Source organism: Salvelinus namaycush, chromosome 9 (genome assembly GCF_016432855.1).
Source record: "Salvelinus namaycush isolate Seneca chromosome 9, SaNama_1.0, whole genome shotgun sequence".
Lineage (NCBI taxonomy): Eukaryota > Metazoa > Chordata > Actinopteri > Salmoniformes > Salmonidae > Salvelinus > Salvelinus namaycush.
The window spans coordinates 16,648,403-16,674,404 of NC_052315.1; the positions used below are offsets into that span (position 1 = coordinate 16,648,403).

A 26,002-nucleotide genomic window follows, 5' to 3' on the forward strand; every position below is an offset into this window, starting at 1 on the left:
GGGATTGTGCGTTCCTGGTGTAACTCGGACAGTTGTTGTTGCCATCCTGTACCTGTCCCGCAGGTGTGATGTTCGGATGTACCGATCTTGTGCAGGTGTTGTTACACATGGTCTGCCACTGCGAGGACGATCAGCTGTCCATCCTGTCTCCCTGTAGCGCTGTCTTGGGCGTCTCACAGTACGGACATTGTAATTTATTGTCCTGGCCACATCATTTCTCCTTGCAGCATGCCTAAGGCACGTTCACGCAGATGAGCGGGGACCCTGGGCATCTTTCTTTTGGTGTTTTTCAGAGTCAGTAGAAAGGGCTCTTTAGTGTCCTAAGTTTTAATAACTGTGACCTTAATTGCCTACCGTCTGTAAACTGTTAGTGTCTTAACTACCGTTCCACATGTGCATGTTCATTAATTGTTTATGGTACATTGAACAAGCATGGGAAACAGTGTTTGAACCCGTTACAATGAAGATCTGTGAAGTTATTCGGATTTTTACGAATTATCTTTGAAAGAGATTGTCCTGAAAAAGGGACGTTTCTTTTTTTGCTGAGTTTAGTTCCCTCAGATTACACAGATCCACAAGTAATTTGAAAACAAACCCGATTTTGATAAACTCCCATATCTACTGGGTGAAATACCACAGTGTGCCATCACAGCAGCAAGATTTGTGACCTGTTGCCACAAGAAAAGGGCAACCAGTGAAGAACAAACACAATTGTAAATACAACTCATAGTTATGTTAATTTATTTTCCCTTTTGTACTTTAACCATTTGCACATCGTTACACCACTGTATGTATATATAATATGACATTTGTCATGTCTTTATTATCTTGGAACTTCTGTGAGTGTAATGTTAATTTTTCATTTTTATTGTTTATTTTTCACTTTTGTATATTATCTACTTCACTTGCTTTGGCAATGTTAACATATGTTTCCCATGCCAATAAAGCCCCTGGAATTTAATTGAATTGAGAGAGAGAGATGACATGACATAATTACATCTCCTCCTCCTTCCTTGGCTTTCAGCACTGTCAGACATTAAAACCTCTTTTTGATTCCTTCTTAATGGTGATGTTTGTATTAATGTATTAAGGAATGACAAGTGGTTTGTTTGATGATTATTTTCATGTTATGCCACAAATCAGATACATATGAGGATTAGTGTGGTGGGCCACAAGACAGAGGAGAGTGTTGTATAGGATATTGAAAGAAAATTTGTATTTTATAGTCTACAGAATATATAATTAATTATTCTATCATGCTCTTGAGTGCCTTTTTTTGCTGACTTGCACATCAAGGATATGCCTTCACCCCCCTGTGTAGGCTAATGTCCTCCTAGGGACATGTTGTCTATTATAATGCATGAGTTAGATGTAGGCTACAAGTCAAGGGCTAATCATACAACAATAGCATTACTGCCAGTCAAAAAGATCCTAAAAAGTCAAACATTTCTTAGCACATACTTCACCTGTCAGAAACAATCTCTGTCACTAGTAGAAGCACACGTTGACGATCCTCTCTCGTTACTTTTTCTGGGTTTAACATCGGTCTACACTGACCCCTGTCGTTGAATTCATCAACTGCACAGCCTACCCTGAAATTCATGAAGCTGTCTCTGAGAGTCCCTGTAGGACCCTCAGAGGCAGAGAATATTGTCATTAAATAAATCAATGAATGACAGAATTATTTTATAATAAATAGTATAAATTACAGTTATGAAACATTTTACAATAATGTGTACATGCCAATCAAAATGTAAGCTCGTGCGTGCTTACTTTAGGTGGCCAAGCTTTTTGCCATATTAAAATTAAGTTGTGTTGGTTGCTGCTGCGCTTTGTGCATAGACTAGAATCGTTCCAGAAACTGCCCAGATTACAATTGTCTCTTGTTTAGACCTCAATACTAAGGTCAAGATGTTTGAGGAGGCTAGTGAGGTGTTCGATAACATGTTTAAGTCCTCTTTCCCCTTGACTTTCATTGTGTTTATCCCTGCGGTGCTGATTCTCGTCTCACCCCTTCCAACCGAAGCGGCACATGAATTCACCGTGTACCGCATGCAGCAGTATGACCTGCAGGGACAACCGTACGGTAAGCATTTAAAATAGCTAGCTAACTATGTATGTTGTGCAAGTATTACATTGTAATGCTGTTCTGTGGTTTGCGATCCTGATATAAGGCATATATTTCGTCAAGTAAACGCTGTCTGTTACTGCAAAATTCTAGCTAGCCAAAGTTAGCGTGCTAGCCAGGGACTGTTAGCTATCTAAAAAGCTTGCTATAACGGTTGTTAGCTAGCTAAGTTAGCTGTCAACCCAGGTCCTCCTTCATTCATGCGGCAGAGCTCTCTCGCATTCCTCCTATTCATATGTATATACACTGGACTAGTTAGTGTTATGGTTGTTATTCACTGGCAATACCACGTTATCTTAGCTAATCTTAACTACCAATCGTTACCATTTCAATGATAAGTTGTCCTAAAAGCTAACGCGAGCAGCTACAAACCCTCAGAGCCCTAGGGAGTGCCCCTCACCACAACCATAAACACGCGACACCCATCAGGTTATAACCATGTCGTATTTAGTTCAAACCATATAATTCGAATACGATGTGCTGTGTGATAGCTAACGTTAGTAGACTATAGCATTGCATCAATCATGTCAGCTAGCTAGTCACTGAACGGTGTTTCCATTTATCTCTCCCGACTGATCTGATCCCACTTGTGATTCCCAGGTACCAGGAATGCCATATTGAACACAGAGGCCCGCACAGTGGAGGCGGAGGTGCTAAGCCGCCGCTGTGTCATCATGCGGCTCGTGGACTTCTCATATGAGAGATATCAGAAAGCCCTGCGCCAGTCCGCTGGGGCTGTGGTCATAATTCTCCCCAAGAATATGTCCACCATGCCACAGGACATAGTACAGGTAATAAGCATTATAATGCCTTATGAGTGGGTTTATAACTGTACAGCAAACAACCCTGGAAGTCAAATCAAGAGGCAAGGCCCTGTGTTTCCAGAGCTGTTTGTGTCCATGTAAGGTATGTTTATGTTACACTTAGAGAAAACGGCGGTCACAACACTCCCTCCTTATCAGTTGTGACCCACTCAAAGAAAAACTTGAAAAACCAGACTTGCTGGAGTGAAGTAGGCGAAAGATGAAAATGTTATGCTGTTTCACGTTCACATTCTGATGGTGTAATAGTCTTGTGAATGATAACCAGTCATTCAGTATTCCTCCACATTGTAGCAGTTCATGGAGCTGGAGCCAGAGATGCTGGCCACAGAGACCATCGTTCCAGTGTACTTTGCACTGGAGGATGATGAGCTGCTCTCCATCTACACACAGACCCTCACCACATCCTCCTCCCAGGGGTCCTCCTCTGCAGCCGAAGGTACAGGAGATTTTTTATTTAAATTGTGTAAAGCAGGGTTATTCAACTTGAAGCCCACGGGCCAGATCCGGCCCATTTGTCAATTTAGAATGTCCCTTTGATAAATTCTGAACATTAAAAAAAAGAAAATAATTGTTTCAAAAATCCATTCAAAAATCCGATATTTAGTGCCAAAAGGAGCCCTCGTTCAATATTCTCCAATGGGAGAATCTGTTGTCCTGTAGTCCCGCCCATTAAGTGCTGTCAATAAATATCATCAGTTGCTAAGAGGGGTACAGAGTGTTTCTGCCCACCTATCGGCTCTTTCACCGCAGATGACATCACTACCCTGCCTGATACAGCAGAGCGTGCTTTGCGGTGAGTTAAAAAAATACCATGGACTCGCTTCTGGCTATCATAAACTTTATCCGAACGACATACATGGCTTGTTTCGTAGGCTGCTGAGCATCATCTACCACAATGATTTTCGGTGGCTAAGCAAGGGTAATAATGCTCTCTTGAGAGAGAGCAGCCTATGTGAGCATAGGGAGGAAATAGTTGCTTTTCGCCACGATTGCCACCACAAGAAAGCCAACACATATCTAGCGAAAATGCTTGATAAGGAGTTTGAATCAGATGTTTGTTTTTCAATCAATTGAATGAACTTAATTTGGGACTACAGGGGATGGATAAAGCAGTTGTTGACATGATTAAAAAATATTTTCAAAATAAATGTATTTTCTCCTCTGATTTGAGCCCAAACTAAACGCTCCATCTGCCTACATTGTGCAACTATATTCAATAATCATCAGTACAGATCACCCCCACAAGTTTTTAGATAAACTGAAATCTAACAGAGGTAGTGCAGTTTGTTATAGGGACCCGTTCTCTACTCATGCTGGGGGAGCGAGAGACTTCTCTGCAAAAACTAGTCAAGTGAGATATACCATGTGTAAATGAAAACAAAAGATGAGGCTATGTAAAACGGACAGAAAAGTAAAAATGTATGTTATGCAGGTCAACTGTTAAGTACAAATATGTTCCATTATAAAATAAATAATTTTGCTAATCTTAAACCACTTAACATATACTTTTAGCGACATTTCATTTTAATAAAAGGGCTTCATAGGATTATTATTGTGTTTGCATTGTTTTTTATACCTGTTTTAGGAAGAGTAATCCCATGTAGAAAATGTATTTTTCACATCTGGCACCCATAAGAATATAGTTGAATAGCCCTGGTGTAAACCATGATAAATATAATTATTTCTAGTGAATTTCTTTTTAGCACTCTAATGCATTTTCCTCATGTCTTTTCAGTGCTGATACACACAGCCACGGCCAATGGCTTTCAGATGGTGACGAGTGGGGCTCAGAGCAAGGCAGTGAGTGACTGGGCCATCACCAGTCTAGAGGTGAGAATCCTTATGGTTAAACTACTGTTCTGTAGCCGTTTAATGATTATGTAGCATTGTGACATTTAATCCAAGTTTCTGTTAATTGGTGACATTTTAAAATATAGACGGGTTAAATTAAATAAAATTGTATTTGTCTCATGCTTCGTAAACAACAGGTGTAGAATAACAGTGAAATGCTTACTTACGGGTCAATACAGAATGAATTGTATACATCTCTTAAAATAGTGACACAAGGAATAAATACACAGTGAATAACAATAACGAGTAAAAATAGCATGGCTTATATACAGGGAGTACCAGTACTGAGTCTGTGCAGGGGTACGAGGTAATTGAGGTAGCTATGTACTTATAGGTAGGGATAAAGTGACTAGGCTACAGGATAGATAATAGACAGTAGCAGCAGCGTATGTGGTGAGTGTGAAAGTTTGTGTGGAGTCAGTATGCATGTGTGGGCGTGTTATGTGTGTGGGTGTATGTAGTGTGTGTGGGTAGAGTCCAGTGTGTGCATATTCAGTCCAGGAGAGTTAGTGCAAAAAAAGGCTAAATGCAGGTAGTCCGGTTAGCCATTTGATTAGCTATTTAGCAGTCTTATGGCTTGGGGATAGAACCTGTTCAGGGTCCTGTTGGTTCTAGACTTGGTCCACTGGTACCACTTGCTGTGCGGTAGCAGAGAGAACAGTCTATGGTTTGGGTGGCTGGAGGCTTTGACATTTTTTGGGGCCTTCCTCTAACACTGCTTGGAATAGAGATCCTGGAATGCAGGGCGCTGTACTCATCACCCTCTGTAGCGCCTTGCAGTCGGGTGCCTTGCAGTTGCTGTACCAAGCGGTGATTTTGCTGTAGGAATTTTTGAGGATCTGAGGCCCCATGCCACATCTTTTTAGCCTCCAGAGGGGGAAGAGACGTTGACGTGCAATCTTCACAACTGTGTGGGTGTGTGTGGACCATGTTAATGCCTTAGTGATGTGGACACCGTGGAACTCGAAGCTCTCGACCCGCTCAACTACAGCCCCATCGGTGTCAATGGGGGCGTTCTCGCCCCCTCCGTTTCCTGTAGTCCACGATCAGCTTTGTTTTGCTGACGTTGAGGGAGAGATTGTTGTCTTGGCACCACACTGCCAGGTCTCCGACCTCCTCCCTATAAGGCTCAAATCAAATCAAATTTTATTTGTCACATACACATGGTTAGCAGATGTTAATGCGAGTGTAGCGAAATGCTTGTGCTTCTAGTTCCAACAATGCAGTAATAACCAACGAGTATTCTAACCTAACAATTCCATAACTACTACCTTATACACACAAGTGTAAAGGGATAAAGAATATGTACATAAAGATATATGAATGAGTGATGGTACAGAACGGCATAGGCAAGATGAGGTAGATGGTATCGAGTACAGTATATACATATGAGATGAGTAATGTAGGGTATGTAAACATAAAAGTGCATAGTTTAAAGTGGCTAGTGATACATGTATTACATAAAGATGGCAAGATGCAGTAGATGATATAGAGTACAGTATATACATATACATTATATTAAGTTTCATTGTTTAAAGTGGCTAGTGATACATTTTCATCAATTTCCATCAATTTCCATTATTGAAGTGAGCTGGAGTTGAGTCAGTATGTTCGCAGCAGCCACTCAATGTTAGTGGTGGCTGTTTAACAGTCTGATGGCCTTGAGATAGAAGCTGTTTTTCAGTCTCTTGGTCCCTGCTTTGATGCACCTGTACTGACCTCACCTTCTGGATGATAGCGGGGTGAACAGGCAGTGGCTCAGGTGGCTCAATCTTTATGGCCTTCCTGTGACATCGGGTGGTGTAGGTGTCCTGGAGGGCAGGTAGTTTGCCCCCAGGCTGCCTTGTCGTCGGTGATCAGTCCTACCATCGTCAACAAACTTGATAATGGTGTTGGAGTCGTGTGAGGCCACGCAGTCGTGGGTGATCAGGGAGTACAGGAGTGTGGAGTGCAATAGAGATTGCGTCATCTGTGGATCTTTTGGATGCAAATTGGAGTGGGTCCAGGGTGCCTGGGATGATGGTTTCAGCTCGACTGAGGTTCTTGATACCATGTCTTGTTATGAGGTGTTTTGAATGTCACGTCTATGCTAATATGGCAACAATGACCAGACTTTCAAAGCATTTCATGGCTATAGATGTGAGTTCTACGGGGCAATAGTCATTTAGGCAGGTTACCTTGGCATTCCTGGGCGCAATGACTATGGTGGTCTGCTTGAAACAAGTTGGTATTACAGACCGGGTTAGGGATAGGTTGAAAAATGTCAGTGAAGACACTTTCCAGCTTGTCAGCACATGCTCTGAGTATGTGTCCTGGATTAGTGTCAATGCACTTATTAATGAAGCCGGTGACTGATGTGGTGATCTCTTCAGTGTTATTGGATGAATCCCGAAACAAATTCCAGTTTGTGCTAGCGAAACAGTCCTATAGCTTAGCATCTGCTTTATCAAACCACTTCCTGTTTGAGTTTTTGTTTGTAACCAGGGGGATAAAGTTTTGGTCTAATTTGCCTTGTATGCGTTTCTGTGTGTAGAGTAAAGGAGATCTAGAGTTTTGTCGCCTCTAGTTTTTTCAGTTTGAGCATTAAAATCACAAACCATGAGAAACGCTGGCTCTGGATGTGCATTTTTGTTGTTATCTCATTGCCCTATACAGTTTGTTGTAAGTCAGTCTTAGTGCCAGCATTGGTTAGTGGTGGTAAATAGACAGCTACGAAAAATATAGATTAAAAACTGTAGAGCATACTATTTACCAAGAGTTATCATAGGTTAACTGACAACTTCATCAAAATGATGCGCACGCTTCAAAAGGGCAGAAGGCTGTGTGTTGTTGTGATTCTAGATGGCCAGATAGCTAGCAACAATGACAAACTGCCATGTGGTGAATCTTAAGTGCACGTTTCAGCTTGTTTGATCTTGTTCTTGATACCATGTCTTGTTTTGACTGTCACGTCTATGCTAATATGGCAAAAATTGACTAACTGTAACAATGGATTTGAGAGACAAGTGCTTATTGTGCAACTTTATTTATGTTTTCAATAAACATTGGCAAATAAATAGTGTACATGTTATCAACAATCTAAGCCAACCCCATCTGTTTTGCCACATACTTGCTCAAGCATCCAGTTTTGTTGCTAAACAACCAACCTGTCTATTAGGCCACCAGTAGACCAGTACTCTAATTAGCACACTGCCTCACACTTTGGGTGTAAAGGTATTAATAAGCAGATAACTTGTTCGTTTTCTTAACCTTAAGTAATTCTCGACTCTATAGTACATTCGGAAAGTATTCAGACCCCTTGACTTTTTCCTAATTTTGTTACGTTACAGCCTTATTCTAAAATGTATACAATTTCCTCATCTACATTATGACAAAGCAAAAACAGGTTTTTAGAAACTTTTGCAAATGTATTAAAAATAAAGAACATATCACATTTACATAAGTATTCAGACCCTTTACTAAGTACTGTTAGGTTCTTATTTTTCAGAGTAAATAACTCACGGACACTAGAGAAGCTTAACCAAGTTTAGTTCTCCCTAAAGGGTCGACGTGGCTGTATTCAGACCAAAACATGTTCCTGTTCCTGGAAGCACTTCGGACACTCCTCCTTCTCTCCAATCCTTACATCTTATGGTTCCACAGGAAGAGCGTGACTGGATACTAAACCCTTATTACTCAGGGGATCTGACTTATTACTTTCAGGGGATCTGACCTGACCTCAACCCCTCTTTCGCCTAATCCACAGATGTCCTCCCGTATCACATATCACACTCACGTGACTCCCAGCACATTTCACAGCCACTCTGTCTTTCTACAGAGAAGCATTAACTTCTGACATAAAACCCAGTCTCTCTCACTCCTTTATATACTGCTTCGGATCTATCATGTCTTTAGTATCTCAATGTTCAAGGTTTACCCTAAATCCAACAGTACTTTGTTGAAGCACTTTTGGCAGCGATTACAGTCTCAAGTCTTCTTGGGTATGACGCAACAAGCTTGGCACACCTGTATTTGGGGAGTTTCTCCCATTCTTCTCAGCAGGTCCTCTCAGCTCTCGGGTTGGATGGGGAGCGTCGCTGCACAGCTTTTTTTAGGTCTCTCCAGAGAGATTCGATCGGGTTCAAGTCCGGACTCTGGCTGAGCCACTCAAGGACATTCAGAGACTTGTCCCGAAGCCACTCCTGTGTTGTCCTGGCTGTGTGCTTAGGGTCATTGTCCTGTTGGAAGGTGAACCTTCGCCCCAGTCTGAGGTCCTGAGCACTCTGGAGCAGGTTTTCATCAAAGATCTCTCTGTACTTTGCTCCGTTCATCTTTCCCTCGATCCTGACTAGTCTCCCAGTTCCTGCTACTGAAAAACATCCCCACAGCATGATGCTGCCACCACCATGCTTCACCGTAGGGATGGTGCCAGGTTTCTTCCAGACGTGACACTTGGCATTCAGGCCAAAGAGTTCAATCTTGGTTTCATCAGACCAGAGAATATTGTTTCTCATGATCTGAGAGTCCTTTAGGTGCATTTTGGCAAACTCCAAGCAGGCTGTCATGTGCCTTTTACTGAGGAGTGGGTTCCGTCTGGCCACTCTACCATAAAGGCCTGATTGGTGGAGTGCTGGAGAGATGGTTGTCCTTTTGGAAGGTTCTCCCATCTCCACAGGAACTCTGGAGCTCTGTCAGAGTGACCATCGGTTTCTTGGTCACCTCCCTGACCAAGACCCTTCTCCCCCCGATTGCTCAGTTTGGCCGGACGGCCATCTAGAAAGAATCTTGGTGGTTCCAAACTTCTTCCATTTAGGAATGATGGAGGCCACTGTGTTCTTGGGGACCTTCAATGCTGCAGAAATGTTTTGGTACCCTTCCCCAGATCTGTGCCTTGACACAATCCTGTCTCGGAGCACTACGGACATTTCCTTCGACCTCACGGCTTGGTTTTTGCTGTGACATGCACTGTCAACTGTGGGATCTTATATAGACAGGTGTGTGCCTTTCCAAATCATATCAAATCAATTGAATTAACCACAGGTGGACTCCAATCAAGTAGTAGAAACATCTCAAGGAAGATCAATGGAAACAGGATGCACCTGAGCTCAATTTCGGGTCTCATAGCAGAGTCTGAATACTTATATAAAGTAGGTATTTTTGTTTTTAATACATTGCAAACATTAAAAAAAAAAAAATCTGTATTCACTTTGACAATATTGGGTATTGTGTGTAGATTAGATTTTTTGAAAACATGTATTTAATCAATTTTAGAATAAGGCTGTAACGTAACAACATGTGGAAAAGGGGAAGGGGTCTGAATACTTTCCGAATGCACTGTATGATATTCTAGATAGAAAGTGTTTGCGTGTGCATGTGTGTTTTGAACTAAGCTAGGTGTCAAACCCAGGGGAATAATGGGCTTAGCCATGCAGTAGGGGATCAGGAGACTCCTGACTCTGAGATGGATCAAGTGTTCAGCTCTACATAATGCACACCAGGGTTGGGCTCAATTCTAAATTAAGACAGTCCATTCAGGAAGTAAACTAAAGTTGCAATTCAATAAAAAATTACATTTTATTTTTCATGTCTTCTCAATAAACTGAAAGGAGAAGAAATTTATTTGAAAAGTTTTTATATTTCTGAATGTTAAATTCAAATCACTTCCTGAAAGCGTTACATTCAAATTGAGCCCAACCTTAATGCATACGGCCACTACCAGTCAATGGCCTTGTTTCACATACAGTACCAGTCAAAAGTTTGGACACTTACTCATTCAAAGGTTTTTCTTTATTTTTTATATTTTCTACATTGTAGAAACAATGAAACTATGAAATAACACATGGTATCATGTACTATGCCAAGAGTGTGCAAAGCTGTCGTCAATGCAAAGGGTGGCTGGCTATGTTGAAGAAATCTAAAATATATTTTGGTTACTACATGATTCCGTGTGTTATTTCATAGTTTAGATGTCTTCACTATTATTCTACAATGTACAAATATAGGAAAAACCCTTGAATGAGTAGGTTTGTCCAAACTTTCGACTGGCACTGTATAATGGTTTTTAGTTGAAGTCATTGTGAGAGACCTCCCGTGCCTGACTTCATTGATATGTCTTAAGTTTCGACATACCCTTAGGTACATTCTTTACTTTCATACAAGATGACAGCGAATGTACTAGTATGTTTTGAGATGTTTTAGAACTGATGTATAAAATGTAAATCCTAATACAATATACTGTTGTCTAATCATTGTAGCCCCATCCTCTCCTAGGGGCGACTGGCTGGAACTGGAGGAGAGGACCTGCCAACCATTGTCCTGGTGGCTCACTATGACTCTTTTGGTGTGGCTCCGGTACGCCCAGCTCTCCCTTCATGCACCTCAATATACTCTTTATTACAGTGCCTTCGTAAAGTATTCATACACCTGGACTTATTCCAAATTTTGTTAGCCTGAATTCAAAATGGATTTATCATATTTTCTTCTCACCTATCTATACACAATTTTGCCTGTGCTTAGCTCCATTCCGTTTCTTTTTTATCCTGGAAAACTTCCCTGTCCTTAACGATTACAAGCATACCCATAACATGATACAGCCACCGCTATGCTTGAGAATATGGAGCGGGTATTCACTAATTTGTTGTATTGGATTTGCCCCAAACAACACTTTGTATTCAGCACAAAAGCCTTCTTTTTTTTTTTTGCAGTAATACTTTAATGCCTTGTTTCAAACAGGATGCATGTTTTTGATTTGTTTTATTCTGTACAGGCTTCCTTCTTTTCATTAGGTTAGTATTGTGGAGTAACTACAATATTGTTGATCTATCCTCAGTTTTCTCCTATAACAGCCATTAAACTCTGTAACTGTTTTAAAGTCACCATTGGCCTCAAGGTTGGCCATTGGCTATAAGATGGCGCCGAAGAGGATGACTGACGTTTTACATGCTCCTAACCTACTGTTGCGTTGTTTGTAACTTATTTTTTTTATCTTATTTTGTACATAATGTTGCTGCTACTGTCTCTTATGACCGAAAATAACTTCTGGACATCAGAACAGCGATTACTCACCACGAACTGGAAGAAGCTTTTTCCTTTAACGAGTCCGACGAGAAGGATATACTGCTTTCCCGGGAACAGGCCCAAATCCCCGTCATTTGTGTGAAGAAAAGACAGAGGAAAAGGGGGCGCAGGTCGGGCTCCCTTCTGAAAATCCTTAGACGAGTGAGTAAACTCCCACTGCCATCCGTTCTACTGGCTAACATGCAATCATTGGAAAATAAAATTGATGACCTACGATTATCCTACCAACGGGACATTAAAAACTGTAATATCTTATATTTCACTGAGTCGTGGCTGAAGGACGACACGGATAATATAGAGCTGGCGGGATTTTCCATGCACCGGCAGAACAGAGAAGCTACGTCTGGTAAGACTAGGGGTGGTGGTGTGTGTCTTTGTCAATAACAGCTGGTGCGCAATGTCTAATACTAAAGAAGTTTCAAGGTATTGCTCGCCTGAGGTAGAGTACCTTATAATAAGCTGTAGACCACACTATCTACCAAGAGAGTTCTCATCTTTATTATTCGAGGATGTCTATTTACCACCACAGACCGATGCTGGCACTTAGACCGCACTCAACCAACTCTATAAGGCCATAAGCAAACAAGATAATGCTCATCCAGAAACGGCGCTCCTAGTGGCCGGGGACTTTAATGCAGGCAAACTTAAATCAGTTTTACCAAATTTTTACCAGCATGTCACATGTGCAACCAGAGGGGAAAAAACTCTAGACCACCTTTACTCCACACACAGAGATGCATACAAAGCTCTCCCCCACCCTCCATTTGGCAAATCTGACCATAGTTATATCCTCCTGATTCCTGCTTCTATCCTCCTGATTCCTGCAAAAACTAAAGCAGGAAGTACCAGTGACTCGCTCAATACGGAAGTGGTCAGATGACGCAGATGCTACGCTACAGGACTGTTTTGCTAGCACAGACTGGAATATATTCCGTGATTCATCCAATGGCATTGAGGAGTATACCACCTCAGTCATCGGCTTCATCAATAAGTGCATTGACGATGTCGTCCCCACAGTGACTGTACGTACATATCCCAACCAGAAGCCATGGATTACAGGCAACATCCGCATCGAGCTAAAGGAGTGGGTCGAGAGTTTCAAGTTCCTTGGTGTCCACATCACCAACGAACTATCATGGTCCAAACGCACAAAGACAGTCATGAAGAGGGCACAACAAAACCTTTTCTCCCTCAGGAGACTGAAAAGATTTGGCATGGGTCGCCAGATCCTCAAAAAGTTCTACAACTGCACCATCGAGAGCATCTTGATCGGTTGCATCACCACCTGGTATGGCAATTGCTCAGAATCTGACGCTACAGAGGATAATGCGTACGGCCCAGTACATCACTGGGGGCAAGCTTCCTGCCATCCAGGACCTATATAATAGGTCAGAGGAAAGCCATAAAATTGTCCGACTCAAGTCATAGACTGTTCTCTCTGCTACCGCATGGCAAGCGGTACCGTAGCACCAAGTCTAGGACCAAAAGGCTCCTTAACAGCTTCTACCACAAGCCATAAGACTGCTGAACAATTAATCAAATGGCCACCGGACTATTTACATTGACACCCCCCCTCCCTCCACCTCTATTTGTTTTGTACACTGTTGCTACTCGCTGTTTAATATCTATGCATAGTCACTTCACCCCTACCTACATGTACAAATTACCTCAACAAACCGTTACCCCCGCACACTGACTCAGTACCGGTACCCCCTATATATAGCCTCGTTATTTTGATACTTTTTATAATTTTTTACTTCAGTTAATTTGGTAAATATTTTCTTAACTCTTCTTGAACTGCACTGTTGGTTAAGGGCTTGTAAGTAAGCATTTCACGGTAAGGTCTACACTTGTTGTATTCTGCGCATGTGACCAAAGTTTGATTTGAAGGTGAAATCCCTGAGCGGTTCCCTTCCTCTTCGGCAACTGAGTTAGGAAGGACACCTGTACCTATGTTGTTACTGGGTTTATTGATACACACTCCAAATTTTAAGAACTTCACCATGCTCAAAGGGATATTCAATGTCTGCTTTGTTTTTTTATCCATCAACCAATAGGTGACCACCTTTGCAAGGCATTGGAAAACTTCCTTAGTCGTGGTGGTTAAATCTGTGTTTGAAATTCGTTTCCCGACTGAGGGACCTTAGAATTATCTGTATGTGTGGGGTACAGAGATACAGTTGAAGTCGGAAGTTTACATACACTTAGGTTGGAGTCATTAAAACTCGTTTTTCAACCACTCCACAAATTTCTTGTTAACAAACTATAGTTTTGGCAAGTCTGTTAGGACATCTACTTCGCATGACACAAGTAATTTTTCCAACAATTGTTTACAGACTAGATTATTTCACTTATAATTCACTGTATCACAATTCCAGTGGGTCAGAAGTTTACATACACAAAGTTGACTGTGCCTTTAAACAGCTTGGGAAATTCCATAAAATGATGGCATGACTTTAGAAGCTTCTGATAGGCTAATTGACATCATTTGAGTCAATTGGAGGTGTACCTGTGGATGTATTTCAAGGCCTACCTTCAAACTCAGTGCCTCTTTGCTTGACATCATGGTGAAATCAGCCAAGACCTCAGAAAAAAATTGTAGACCTCCACAAGTCTGGTTCATCCTTGGGAGCAATTTCCAAACGCCTGAAGGTACCACGTTCATCTGTACAAACAATAGTACGCAAGTATAAACACCATGGGACCACGCAGCCGTTTGCAACTGGACATGGGGACAATGATTGTACTTTTTGGCGAAATGTCCTCTCGTCTGATGAAACAAAAATAGAACTGTTTGGCTATAATGACCATCGTTATGTTTGGAGGAAAAAGGGGGAGGCTTGCAAGCCAAAGAACACCATCCCAACCGTGAAGCCCGGGTGTGGCAGCATCATGTTGTGGGGGTGCTTTGCTGCAGGAGGGACTGGTACGCTTCACCAAATAGGTGGCATCATAAGGAAGGAAAATTATGTGCATATATTGAAGCAACATCTCAAGACATCAGTCAAGAAGTTACAGCTTGGTCGCAAATGGGTCTTCCAAATGGACAATGACCCCAAGCATACTTCCAAAGTTGTGGCAAAATGGCTTAAGGACAACAAAGTCCAAGTATTGGAGTGGCCATCACAAAGCCCTGACCTCAAACCTATAGAAAATGTGTGGGCAGAACTGAAAAAGCTTGCAAAGAGGCCTACAACCCTGACTGTTACACCAGCTCTGTCAGGAGGAATGGGCTAAAATTCACCCAACTTATTGTGGGAAGCTTGTGGAAGGCTACACGAAAAGTTTGACCTAAGTTAAAGAATTTAAAGGCAATGCTACCAAATACTAATTGAGTGTATGTAAACTTCTGACCCACTGGGAATGTGATAAAATAAATAAAAGCTGAAATAAATAATTCTCTCTACTATTATTCTGACATTTCACATTCTTAAAATAAAGTGGTGATCCTAACTGACCTAAGACAGGGAATCTTTACTAGGTTTAAATGTCAGGAATTGTGAAAAACTGAGTTTAAATGTATTTGGCTAAGGTGTATGTAAACTTCTGACTTCAACTGTAAGTAATCCAAAAATCATGTTCAACACTGTTATTGCACACACTGAGTCCATGCAACTTATTATGTGACTTGCTAAGCAAATTTTTCCCTCAATTTATTTAGCCTTGCCATAGCAAAGGGGTTGAATACTTCTTGACTCAAGACATCTCTGCTTTTCATTTTTAATGAATTTAACATTTCTTAAAACATAATTCCACTTTGATATTATGGGGTATTGTGTGTAGGCCAGTAACAAAACATCTATATGTAGTCCATTTCAAATTCAGGCTGTAACATAACAAAATATGGAAAACGTCAAGGGGTGCTTCTGAAGGCACTGTATTTATTTATTTATTGATTGATTGATTTACATAGCGGCATTGTGGTGTTAGCAGTTGATTTTACTCTTCAATAACTCAACCCCCAAAACAAATCGGGAGAAAAATAGTTTTATTCAAAGAGGACAGATCATAGATGTTATGCTGAGAGGTAGATGTTCATTCTCCCCTGTCCTCAGTGATTCTTTCCACAGAACAAAGGGACAGGATGTAGTTTTATAACCCAACCCTAGCAGAGTGGTTGACCAATTAGAATTCCTTGCAATTAAACTGGGTCAATAGTCAAATAACAAGTATCCTATTTCAGGCTCAATGTATAGACAAATTCCTCATGTCTCTGACCCATTGCTCATTAATTCCCTATTACGGAAAAAACACTATTTCCGTTGATCGTTAGTACTCTATTGACTTTTAGTCCTCTTGACCTTTTAGTCTTCTGCATTGTGTATTAATCTTAAAATATTCTTATAGTAATCCACTAGAAGTGAAGATGCTAAGTAATTGTGTTCTCTGTATGATTGTGGTGTTGTCCTGTCCAGTGGCTGTCCTATGGAGCAGACTCTAACGGCAGTGGGGTGTCTATGCTGCTGGAGTTAGCCAGGCTCTTCTCCAGACTCTACACCTACAAGAGGACACACGCTGGGTGAGCAACACACATCCCCAGCCACTCTGAGAAATCACGCTTCTTACAAGGTTATAACCATCCACACCTTTCCTTCCGGCATCTAGGCACCCACAGCCGAGGAAAATGTGTAAAACGTACAAATGTAAGAATAAACCTCTTACAATATTCAGAAGATGGAGACCTTGTGTTTAAAACACTTTTCAGTAGTACTTGTAATAATAAAGTAGAACGGATGTGGTTCTTAGAAGGTATTTGTCGATTTCTAGAAGAAGTGTACTCTAAACACCCAGGAGTGAGAGCTGTTTGAGATGAGGAACCAGATCTCCAGATGGCGCTGGAAGAGATGGCTGCCGTTTTTACAGGCTCCTAACCAATTGTGCTATTGTCTGTGTGTTTTCGCGTTTTTTGTAACTTATTTTGTACATAATGTTTCTGCCATTGTCTCTTATGACTGAAAAGAGCTTCTGGATATCAGGACAGCGATTACTCACCTCGTACTGGACGAAGATTTTTTCTTTAATGAGTCGGACGTGAAGGATTTACTTCAGACACCCGACAAGGCCCAAATCCCCGTCATTCGCATGAAGAAGAGACGGAGATATCGGGGACGTAGGTCGGGGTGCCTTGTAAGGATCCACCGGCGAGTGAGTAATCCGCCTCTACCTTCAGTCCTATTAGCCAACGTGCATTCATTGGATAATAAAATGGATGAGCTCCGATCAAGACTATCCTACCAACTGGACATTCAAATGTAATATCTTATGTTTCACTGAGTCGAGGCTGACAGCTGACTGGGTTTTCGGTGCATCGGCAAGATAAAACTGCTGCCTCCGGTAAGACAAGGGGTGGTGGTCTGTTTCTATTTGTAAATAACAGCTGGTGCATGAAATCTAATATTAAGGAAGTCTTGACGTTTTGCTCAACTGAGGTAGCGTATCTCATGATAAACTAGACCACATATTTACAGTTTACAGTTTTCATCTGTATTTCAGTTTTTTTACAGTTTTCATCTGTATTTCTCGTAGCTGTCTATTTACCACCACAAACCCGATGCTGGCACTAAGACCGCACTCAAAGAGCTGTATAAGGCCATAAGCAAATAAGAAAATGCTCATCGAGAAGCGGCGCTCCTAGTAGCCGGGGACTTTAATGCAGGGAAACTTAAATCCGTTTTACCTCATTTCTATCAGCATGTTACATGTGCAAACAGAGGGGGGGGGAAACTCTAGACCACCTTTACTCCACACATAGACTCGTACAAAGCTCGCCCTCCATTTGGCAAATCTGGCCATAACTCTATCCTCCTGATTCCTGCTTACAAGCAAAAACTAAAGCAGGAAGTACAAGTGACTCGCTCAATATGGAAGTGGTCAGATGACGCAGATGCTAAGCTGCAGGACTGTTTTGCTAGCACAGACTGGAAGATGTTCAGGGATTCTTCCGATGGCATTGAGGAGTACACCACATCAGTCACTGGCTTCATCAATAAGTGCATCAATGACATCCCCACAGTGTGACCGTACGTACATACCCCAACCAGAAGCCATGGGTTACAGGCAACATCCACACTGAGCTAAAAAGGTAGAGCTGCCGCTTTCAAGGAGCGAGACTCTAACCCGGACGCTTATAAGAAATCACGCAATGCCCTTCGATGAACCATCAAACAGGCAAAGCGTCAATACAGGATTAAGATTGAATACTGCTACACCGGCTCGGATGCTCGTCGGATGTGGCAGGGCTTGCAAACTATTACGGACTACAAAGGGAAACACAGCCGCGAGCTGCCCAGTGACACGAGCCTACCAGACGGGCTAATATACTTCTATGCTCGCTTCGAGACAACCAACACTGAAGCATGTATGAGAGTATCAGCTGTTCCAGATGACTGTGTGATCACGCTCTCCGTAGCCGACGTGAGTAAGACCTTTAAATAGGTCAACATTCACAAGGCCGAAGGGGCAGACGGATTACCAGGACGTGTACTCCGAGCATGCGCTGATCAACTGGCAAGTGTCTTCACTGGCATGTTTAAACTGTCCCTGACCGGGTCTGTAATACCAACATGTTTCAAGCAGACCACCATAGTCCCTGTGCCAAAGAACACCAAGGCAACCAGGCTAAATGACTACCGATCCGTAGCACTCACGTGTGTAGCAATGAAGTGCTTTGAAAGGCTGGTCATGGATCACATCAACACCATTATCCCAGAAACCCTAGACCCACTCCAATTTGCATACCGTCCCAACAGGACCACAGATGATGCGATCTCTATTGCACTCCATACTGCTCTTTCCCAAATGGAAAATAGGAACACCTACAGTTGAAGTCGGAAGTTTACATACACTTAGGTTGGAGTCATTAAAACTAGTTTTTCAACCACTTCACAAATTTGTGAACAAACTATTGTTTTGGCAAATCGGTTAAGACATCTACTTTGTGCATGGCACAAGTAATTGTTCCAACAATTGTTTACAGACAGATTATTTCATTTATAATTCGCTGTATCACAATTCCAGTGGGTCAGAAGTTTACATACACTAAGTTGACTGTGCCTTTTAAATAGCTTGTTTAAATGTATTTGGCTAAGGTGTATGTAAACTTCCGACTTCAACTGTATGTGAGAATGCTGCTCATTGACTACAGCTCAGCGTTCAACACCATAGTGTCCACGACGCTCATCACTAAGCTAAGGACCCTAAGGACCCTGAACTTCCTGACGGGCCGCCCCCAGGTGGTAAGGGTAGGCAACAACACGTCTGCCACGCTGATCCTCAACACTGGGGACCCTGAGGGGTGTGTACTTAGTCCCCTCCTGTACTCCCTGTTCACCCACGACTGCATGGCCAAGCACGACTCCAACACCATCATTAAGTTTGCCGAAGACACAACAGTGGTATGCCTGATGAGACAGCCTATAAGGAGAAGGTCAGAGCCCTTGCAGTGTGGTGCCAGGATAACAACCTCTCACTCAACGTGATCAAGACAAAGGAGATGATTGTGAACTACAGGAAAAGGAGGACCGAGCACGCTCCCATTCTCATTGACTAGGCTGTAGTAAAGCAGGTTGAGAGCTTCAAGTTCCTCGGTGTCCACATCACCAAAAAACGATAAAAAAATTGTCAGACTCCAGTCACCCAAATCATAGACTGTTCTCTCTATCTCACGGCAAGCGGTACCAAAGCGCCAAGTCTAGGACCAAAAGGCTCCTTAACAGCTTCTACCCCCAAGCCATAAGACTGCTGAACAATTAATCAAATGGCCACCTGGACTATTTACATTGTCTCCCCCCACCCCCATTTTTATGCTGCTGCTACTCTTTGTTTATTATCTATGCATAGTCACGTCTACCTACATGTACATATTACCTCATTTACCTCGACTAACCTGTGCCCTCGGCACATTGATTCTGTACCGGTACCCCCTGTATATAGCCTCGCTACTGTTATTTTGTTGTTCTTTAATTATTTTTCTATTTTCTTTTTTATCTATTTATTTTTTACTTCAGTTTATTTTGGTAAATACTTTACTTAACAATTGTTTTTCTAAGCTCCATTATTGGTTAAGGGCGTGTAAGTAAGCATTTCACTGTAAGGTCACATGTGACAAATACAATTTGATTTGAAATTAATGTAAATCTGTGGGCAGATTTGGGCAGAACTCTGGTATCAACTTATTCTCCATACAGACAGAATCAGACGGAATCAATCAAAATGCTAACCAGCAACCACCGCTAACTTTGAATAAGGGCTGTTTGCATATCACTAGTAAAAAGGAACGAGAGAGCAAGAAGCCCCACCCTACCATAGAGCGGGTAGGGGGAAAGGGTGCAGTCGTCAGGAAGCAAAAGTACAGGACAGGTAAAGCAAGGTAAAGACAAGTCAGCTACGTGTTGCAGATTTCATGACCTCTGAATTCAGAAACACTATTGCAACTGACTAGCCTTTTCTCCTCTGATATTCTATGTTTGGAATTCCCAACATGTAGCTACCAGACTGTACAAGTCTGTTGATCTAATGGAGGCCAGTGAACATCCACATTGATAAGAATGTACTCTCCTGTCATTTCTAACACACCTGCTGTCTTCTTAGATACAACCTCCTGTTTTTTGTCTCTGGAGGAGGGAAGTTCAACTACCAAGGCACCAAGAGATGGCTGGAGGACAACCTGGATCATACAGGTACACTAAGCTCAGAAGGCTGTAGACTCAGTTACTGGACAGGTATTATGATTGCCACAGTGGGACACTGTAGAGAACACCTGTAGAGTACACACTGCAAATGAATGGGAATGAAACGTGATACCGGCAACATTGTGAAATTGTGGTCCTGCATGCAAAACAATGGGCGTACATGAGTCATGGAAATTCATATTGCAGTTTAAACAGTTTCTCTTTTCCTCTATCCTTTCTTCCCTCTCTCTCTGCAGACTCCAGTCTGCTTCAGGACAACGTGGCATTTGTGCTGTGTCTGGACACCCTGGGGAACGGGGACAGTCTGCACCTCCATGTGTCCAAACCCCCTAAAGAAGGCACCACCCAGTACGCCCTGCTCAAAGAGCTGGAGACTGTAAGGACCACAGTTTTTTAGTATTGAAGTTCATATGATACACACCACTGATACAAACTAACATGTATTGACCACATATAACACATTACACTGAAAGATCCCTACTGTTCTCATTAGGTCAAGTTCTCCTGACCTCTAATCTCCTCTGTTCTTCCCAGGTGATATCCAGCCAGTACCCAGAGGTCAAGTTCTCCATGGTGCACAAGAAGATCAACCTGGCAGACGACACGCTGGCGTGGGAGCACGAGCGCTTCGGGATCCGCCGGTTGCCGGCCTTCACCCTGTCCCACCTCAACAGCCACCGTGAGGCGCAGCGCTCCAGCATCATGGACGTGCGGTCAGTGTCCCCCTCTTCTCGCCACGGAGTGGGAGAGCCCCCTGCTGGGTGGGTTTATTACTGCAGTCCGACCAAGCATCCAACCAACCGCCCGTCGCCCGCAACTGTCTAGCTACACCCCCCCCCCCCCCCCCCCCCATTCTGCCCTGCCGATCCCAAACCAAACCACACCACACCACAAGCCCCAACCCCTGCCGAGGCCCAGCTCACCTAACACACCTTATTCAAATAATAATCAACTGCTCAATAGGATCAATTGAATCAGGTGTGTAAGTGCTGGGCTAGAACAAAAGCCTGCACACTTTAGCCTGCACACATTGCTGCCCTCCAGGACCGTATTGCCCACACCCCTGCCTTTGGGACCGTAGATGTGGGACTTGTAGAGATCTGATTTCACAGCAAGGTGGAGCTATTACCATGTTGCTTCAATCTGATGAAGGGCTGTTTCTGGCTGGTCTCTGAGATGCTTAACTGACACGAATACTGTAGTAGTTTTACTGTTAGCGGTACCTCCAGGAGGATGGAACATAGCTTGTCAGTCTGGAATAGAAAAGGTTAAGAAACACTGGGCTACTGGGTTGATTTTGGATTGGACACCTTCATCCTGCTGTAGGGCACCGTCTGTCCTCCCAACCTCATCACTGTCACCTCCCCTCCTCCCAGCCCAGTGGACTGTCTGCTCCCCTTCCATTCTCCTCCATTCGTTTTTTTTCTTAGTTGAGCTGCTCTTGATTGCTGGTTAATTTAACTGTGAATTACTGTTACAGACCTTATGTGGATCTGAGAAAGCTCAGCAGGAACACAAAGCTGATTGCAGAGTCACTGGCGAGAGTAATCTACAACCTCACAGAGAAGGTAAAGATATGTATAATGTGTCGTCACCATAGGACGTTTCATTATTCAAAGCCATATAATGAAAGTCAATATTTTTCATGTTGCTTTTGATATTTAAGTTGACCTTTTTGAACTGTACAGAGGTTTGACTTTTCTCTCTCTCGTGTGTGTGTCCAGGGTGCTCCAGGAGACCTGCAGATCTTCACTGAGCAAATGGTGAGTGGTTGAATGTGACTGTACCCTGCTGTCTCCTCCCTCTCAGGCTGTCTCTGACGTGACCTTTACCAAGCCTCTTTGAAGGCTGCTCTACACACCAGGACTCTTAGGCTAGTGTGTGTTTGTGTGGTTAGTTTTGTCATAGCATGGACCGTTAAAGTCAGGGTCACAATGTGTGTGTCTTAACAAGACAAGTGTGTATCAAGGTGTGTACTATAAGACCACTGATGATGAGTGTGCGACTGTGTGTTTGTGTCCATGTGTGTCCAGCAGGTGCAGGAGGAGCAGCTGTCGTCAATGGTGGACTGGCTGACAGCCCAGCCGCGGGCTGCCCAGCTGGTGGACAAAGACAGCAGCGTGGTCAGCACCCTGGAGTACCACCTGGGACACTACCTGAAGGACGTCCGCAGGCACTACGTCAAGGCTGACAAGAGGTGACCAGTCACTGACCACAGTGCTACTGCTAATACAAGGTGTCGCTGGTCCTCTAGACTGGTCACCGCTAGTGGTTCTGCCGTGTTTGCCTTGTGAGGAATCACAAAGCCACTAAGACCGCTCGTAGTGGTCAAAACTGTGACAGAACCACTCCTTTACTTGTGTTGTAGAAGATGATTTGTATGGATCAAATTGTCTGGGGCGGATGGGATTTTAATGAGAGTTGTACACTTTCTATTTACTGTTGTTTATTGATCCAATGACCTTATGAAAGTTAATGGTTGAAGTTTCAGTGACAGATGTCATCTGTTTTCGCCCTCTCAGAGACCCAGAGTTTGTCTTCTATGATCAGCTCAAACAGACCATGAATGCTTACAGGTAGGTGATAGCTGCCCACTCTATTTAGCCCTCACAGTGCTGGGCTTTAGTGCAATAGAGCGATAGCTTATTGATTTTTCACTTCAAACCTTCAGCTTGCTTTTGTGTCACATTTTGCTTTCCTAACAGGGTGAAACCAGCCATCTTTGACCTGCTTCTGGCGGTCTGCATCGCAGCTTACCTCGGAGTGATATATCTGGCCATTCAGGTATGTATTGATCCAACATTGCCATTCTGAGGGTCACTAATGTTATTTTGATGTATGGTCATACATTATTGACCTAGCCTCACCCCTGTAACTCCTACCCAGGTCATTGCTGTAAATCAGACGACTGCTGTCTTCTCAGCCGGCTTACCTTGTTATTTAGGGGTTAATAATGTTTCTCGCTTTTCTCTCTCTTCAGCACTTTGGAGTTCTCTACAGTGTGGTGCGCAGAATCACAGCACCCAAGACCAAGCAGCATTAAGCCCATCCCCTTACTATCCTCCAGACTCCTCCTCTCCTCACAGCGACGAGCTCTAGCCAATAACAAAACGGGGGCGGACCAAGCAGCTCTTATGATATATTGGGTGGTAAAATGTTTTTATATCGCCTTTTTCCCTCTTTGGAAATGAAACATGTTGAATCATTTCTCTCTGCCAAGTTTAGCCATTTAGTCGGTTCCTTTAGTCTTCCTGTCCTCCTGAAAACAGATGTCAAACGTTACCACCTCGTAAGCCCAGTCCCACATTAACCCCTATTTCCCCCATGATCTGAGATAATTCGATAGGTGTCAGCAATATGGTAATAACGTCACCTGGCTCTCTGATTGGCTAAGTGCGGTTTTCACCAGTTTGCTTACACTCAACCAATCCTCTCCGTTCTACACAAATGCATAAGAAGTAGGGAGGGACTAGGGGTTGATGTGGGATTGGGCATTTCTAAATCCACGGCTCACTCAGTGCCCTATAGTGTGAATTTTGCCAAACGTCATCTTCTTGGGCAGCTATGGAGTAGCAGCAGTGAGACTTGGTAATATTTGTTTGGATGTTCAATGTATTTGGTCATCATGACTAGATTTCTTTTAGTTTTTTTCTCTAACCCAAATTAGTTTTCTTATTGTTTAAATTAAATGTTGAATAGTGTGTCGATAACATGATTCATGGCCTTGACTGAACTAATGAAATAAATGTATGAATAAGAATGATAGTGTCCCCCATACTTCCTATTGCCATAAGAGTAAGTACGGTTATAGAATGGAAATGCATCATTTTTGGGTTTCACCCCTTTGAGACACATTTGTTTACTAGTGTTACTATGTGACACGTTTGATTTTAAAATGTGAAAAAAATGAGGCCCACCCCTCACACAAATGTTAATGAGATGTATGCAGTGTTGGTCTACCAACACGATTCTGCCTCATCTATCTGGACATGTCTATTGCAACATGGTTAGCTCCACATCGATGTGCAAATCCCCCCTTGCTCTGCTTATCAACAACTAAAGTGTTAAGAAAGGCAAGACGTGTTGGTAGATCGAATTGGACCTTCGAAGGGAGTCTGGTAATGTCAATGTGTTGATCTGTGTCTTCGTCTATATCCCTGACAGTCTTTGATGTTGAGATGAGGAGACGGTGCTTGAGTGCTGTATTTGGTATAATTACATACTGCATGCCATGTCACTCCTGCAGTCAGTGAGGGCAAATGGACTGGCGAGATTCACCTATCTACACAATGGAAAAAGCTGTGTGGGACATATCTTAGAATTTGTATTTATTGAAGCAGACTATGCTTAACTGTGCACTGAATTGAATTCTCCCATTTCTGAGACTCTTTGTCCAACACCTTTGTTTTACCTTTCTTAACTGTGTTTTACCTGATCGACGACAACTTGATTCTTGCAACAATGACATCAAAAATAAATGAATTTGTTGAAATAAGTCTGTTTCTTTTTCAAATGAACACGTTTTATTGTATGGGAAAACATGATACAATAACACTGGTTGAATGGAATTATTAACATTGTTTATACAAGGTACAAGTCAGTACCTGTCATACCCAAGTGGTCAAATTGAAACTTGGGGCTGATGGTAGAGACCTTGCAGTGGTCCAATAAATATTTACCTAAAACCAATTAACTATTTCACTTCATACCTCATTTGATTCTTAAGTCCAGAAATTTGTAAAAAATCCCAAATCTACCTGCATTCCTATTTTCTGACAATCAAAAAAACAGCAATAAATGACAGTGCAATTTGTAAGAAACACCTGTGAGGCATACACCCTTCATATCCATTATAACAGCTCTTTCTAGCCACCCAGGTCCAGGCCAGGCCTCTCAATACTTCTTGTGATGAAGATCAACATTTTTGGCACATTCTTAAATCATTAATGCAACGCATAGAATCATTATTCTTCCACATTTTCATTTTGAACTGTGGATGGACTTCTATATATTTTAATGCTAGTCACAAAAAACTGCCAGATCTGCCTCAAAATAAAACTTACAAAAGTGATTACTACTCTATAACCTTAGTCTTTCTGACACAAATGTATTTTCTTTGGGGGGAAAGGGGAGTATACTGTTTCTTGAACAGAGGGAATTTGCTGTGAGTAGTTTCACCTCACAAAGCCAATCTGGTTGTTGGTGGTTGTCTGTGGTGGAGAGAACAGACAGACCAGGAGAGAGCTGGACAGAGATGGAGGAAAAGTGCGCACACCTTTGTGGACAGTACCATGGTAGATGGCTGGGCACATCTGTACAAACCATTAACTGACGCATACACAGGAAAGGGGACACACGACTGGATTACAGTGTTTTCAGAAACAGCAGCAATTTATAAAAATCTATAATGATAATTGCATGTAATATCAAAATCTAGGTAATCCCAGGCACTG

General features: G+C 42.5%; 1 protein-coding gene across 6 annotated transcripts; it reads left to right on the plus strand.

Annotated features, from left to right (window-relative positions):
- Positions 1 to 1,804: 1,804 nt before the first annotated feature.
- On the plus strand, positions 1,805 to 25,041 carry LOC120053753 (nicalin-1-like). 6 transcript variants are annotated; one of them, XM_039000971.1, is made up of 15 exons: positions 1,805 to 2,086; positions 2,729 to 2,919; positions 3,244 to 3,388; positions 4,688 to 4,782; positions 11,053 to 11,133; positions 16,275 to 16,378; positions 20,449 to 20,537; positions 20,786 to 20,925; positions 21,084 to 21,310; positions 22,030 to 22,117; positions 22,274 to 22,312; positions 22,583 to 22,746; positions 23,072 to 23,125; positions 23,255 to 23,333; positions 23,530 to 25,041. In XM_039000971.1, the coding sequence occupies exons 1-15, from the start codon at positions 1,912 to 1,914 to the stop codon at positions 23,590 to 23,592; spliced, it is 1,734 nt and encodes a 577-aa protein (XP_038856899.1). In that variant the 5' UTR covers positions 1,805 to 1,911; the 3' UTR covers positions 23,593 to 25,041. The 6 variants fall into 6 exon arrangements, with proteins under 6 accessions (XP_038856899.1, XP_038856902.1, XP_038856903.1 ...); XM_039000974.1 differs by having other exon boundaries at positions 22,586 to 22,746; XM_039000975.1 differs by having other exon boundaries at positions 21,084 to 21,262.
- The last annotated feature ends 961 nt before the right edge of the window (positions 25,042 to 26,002 follow it).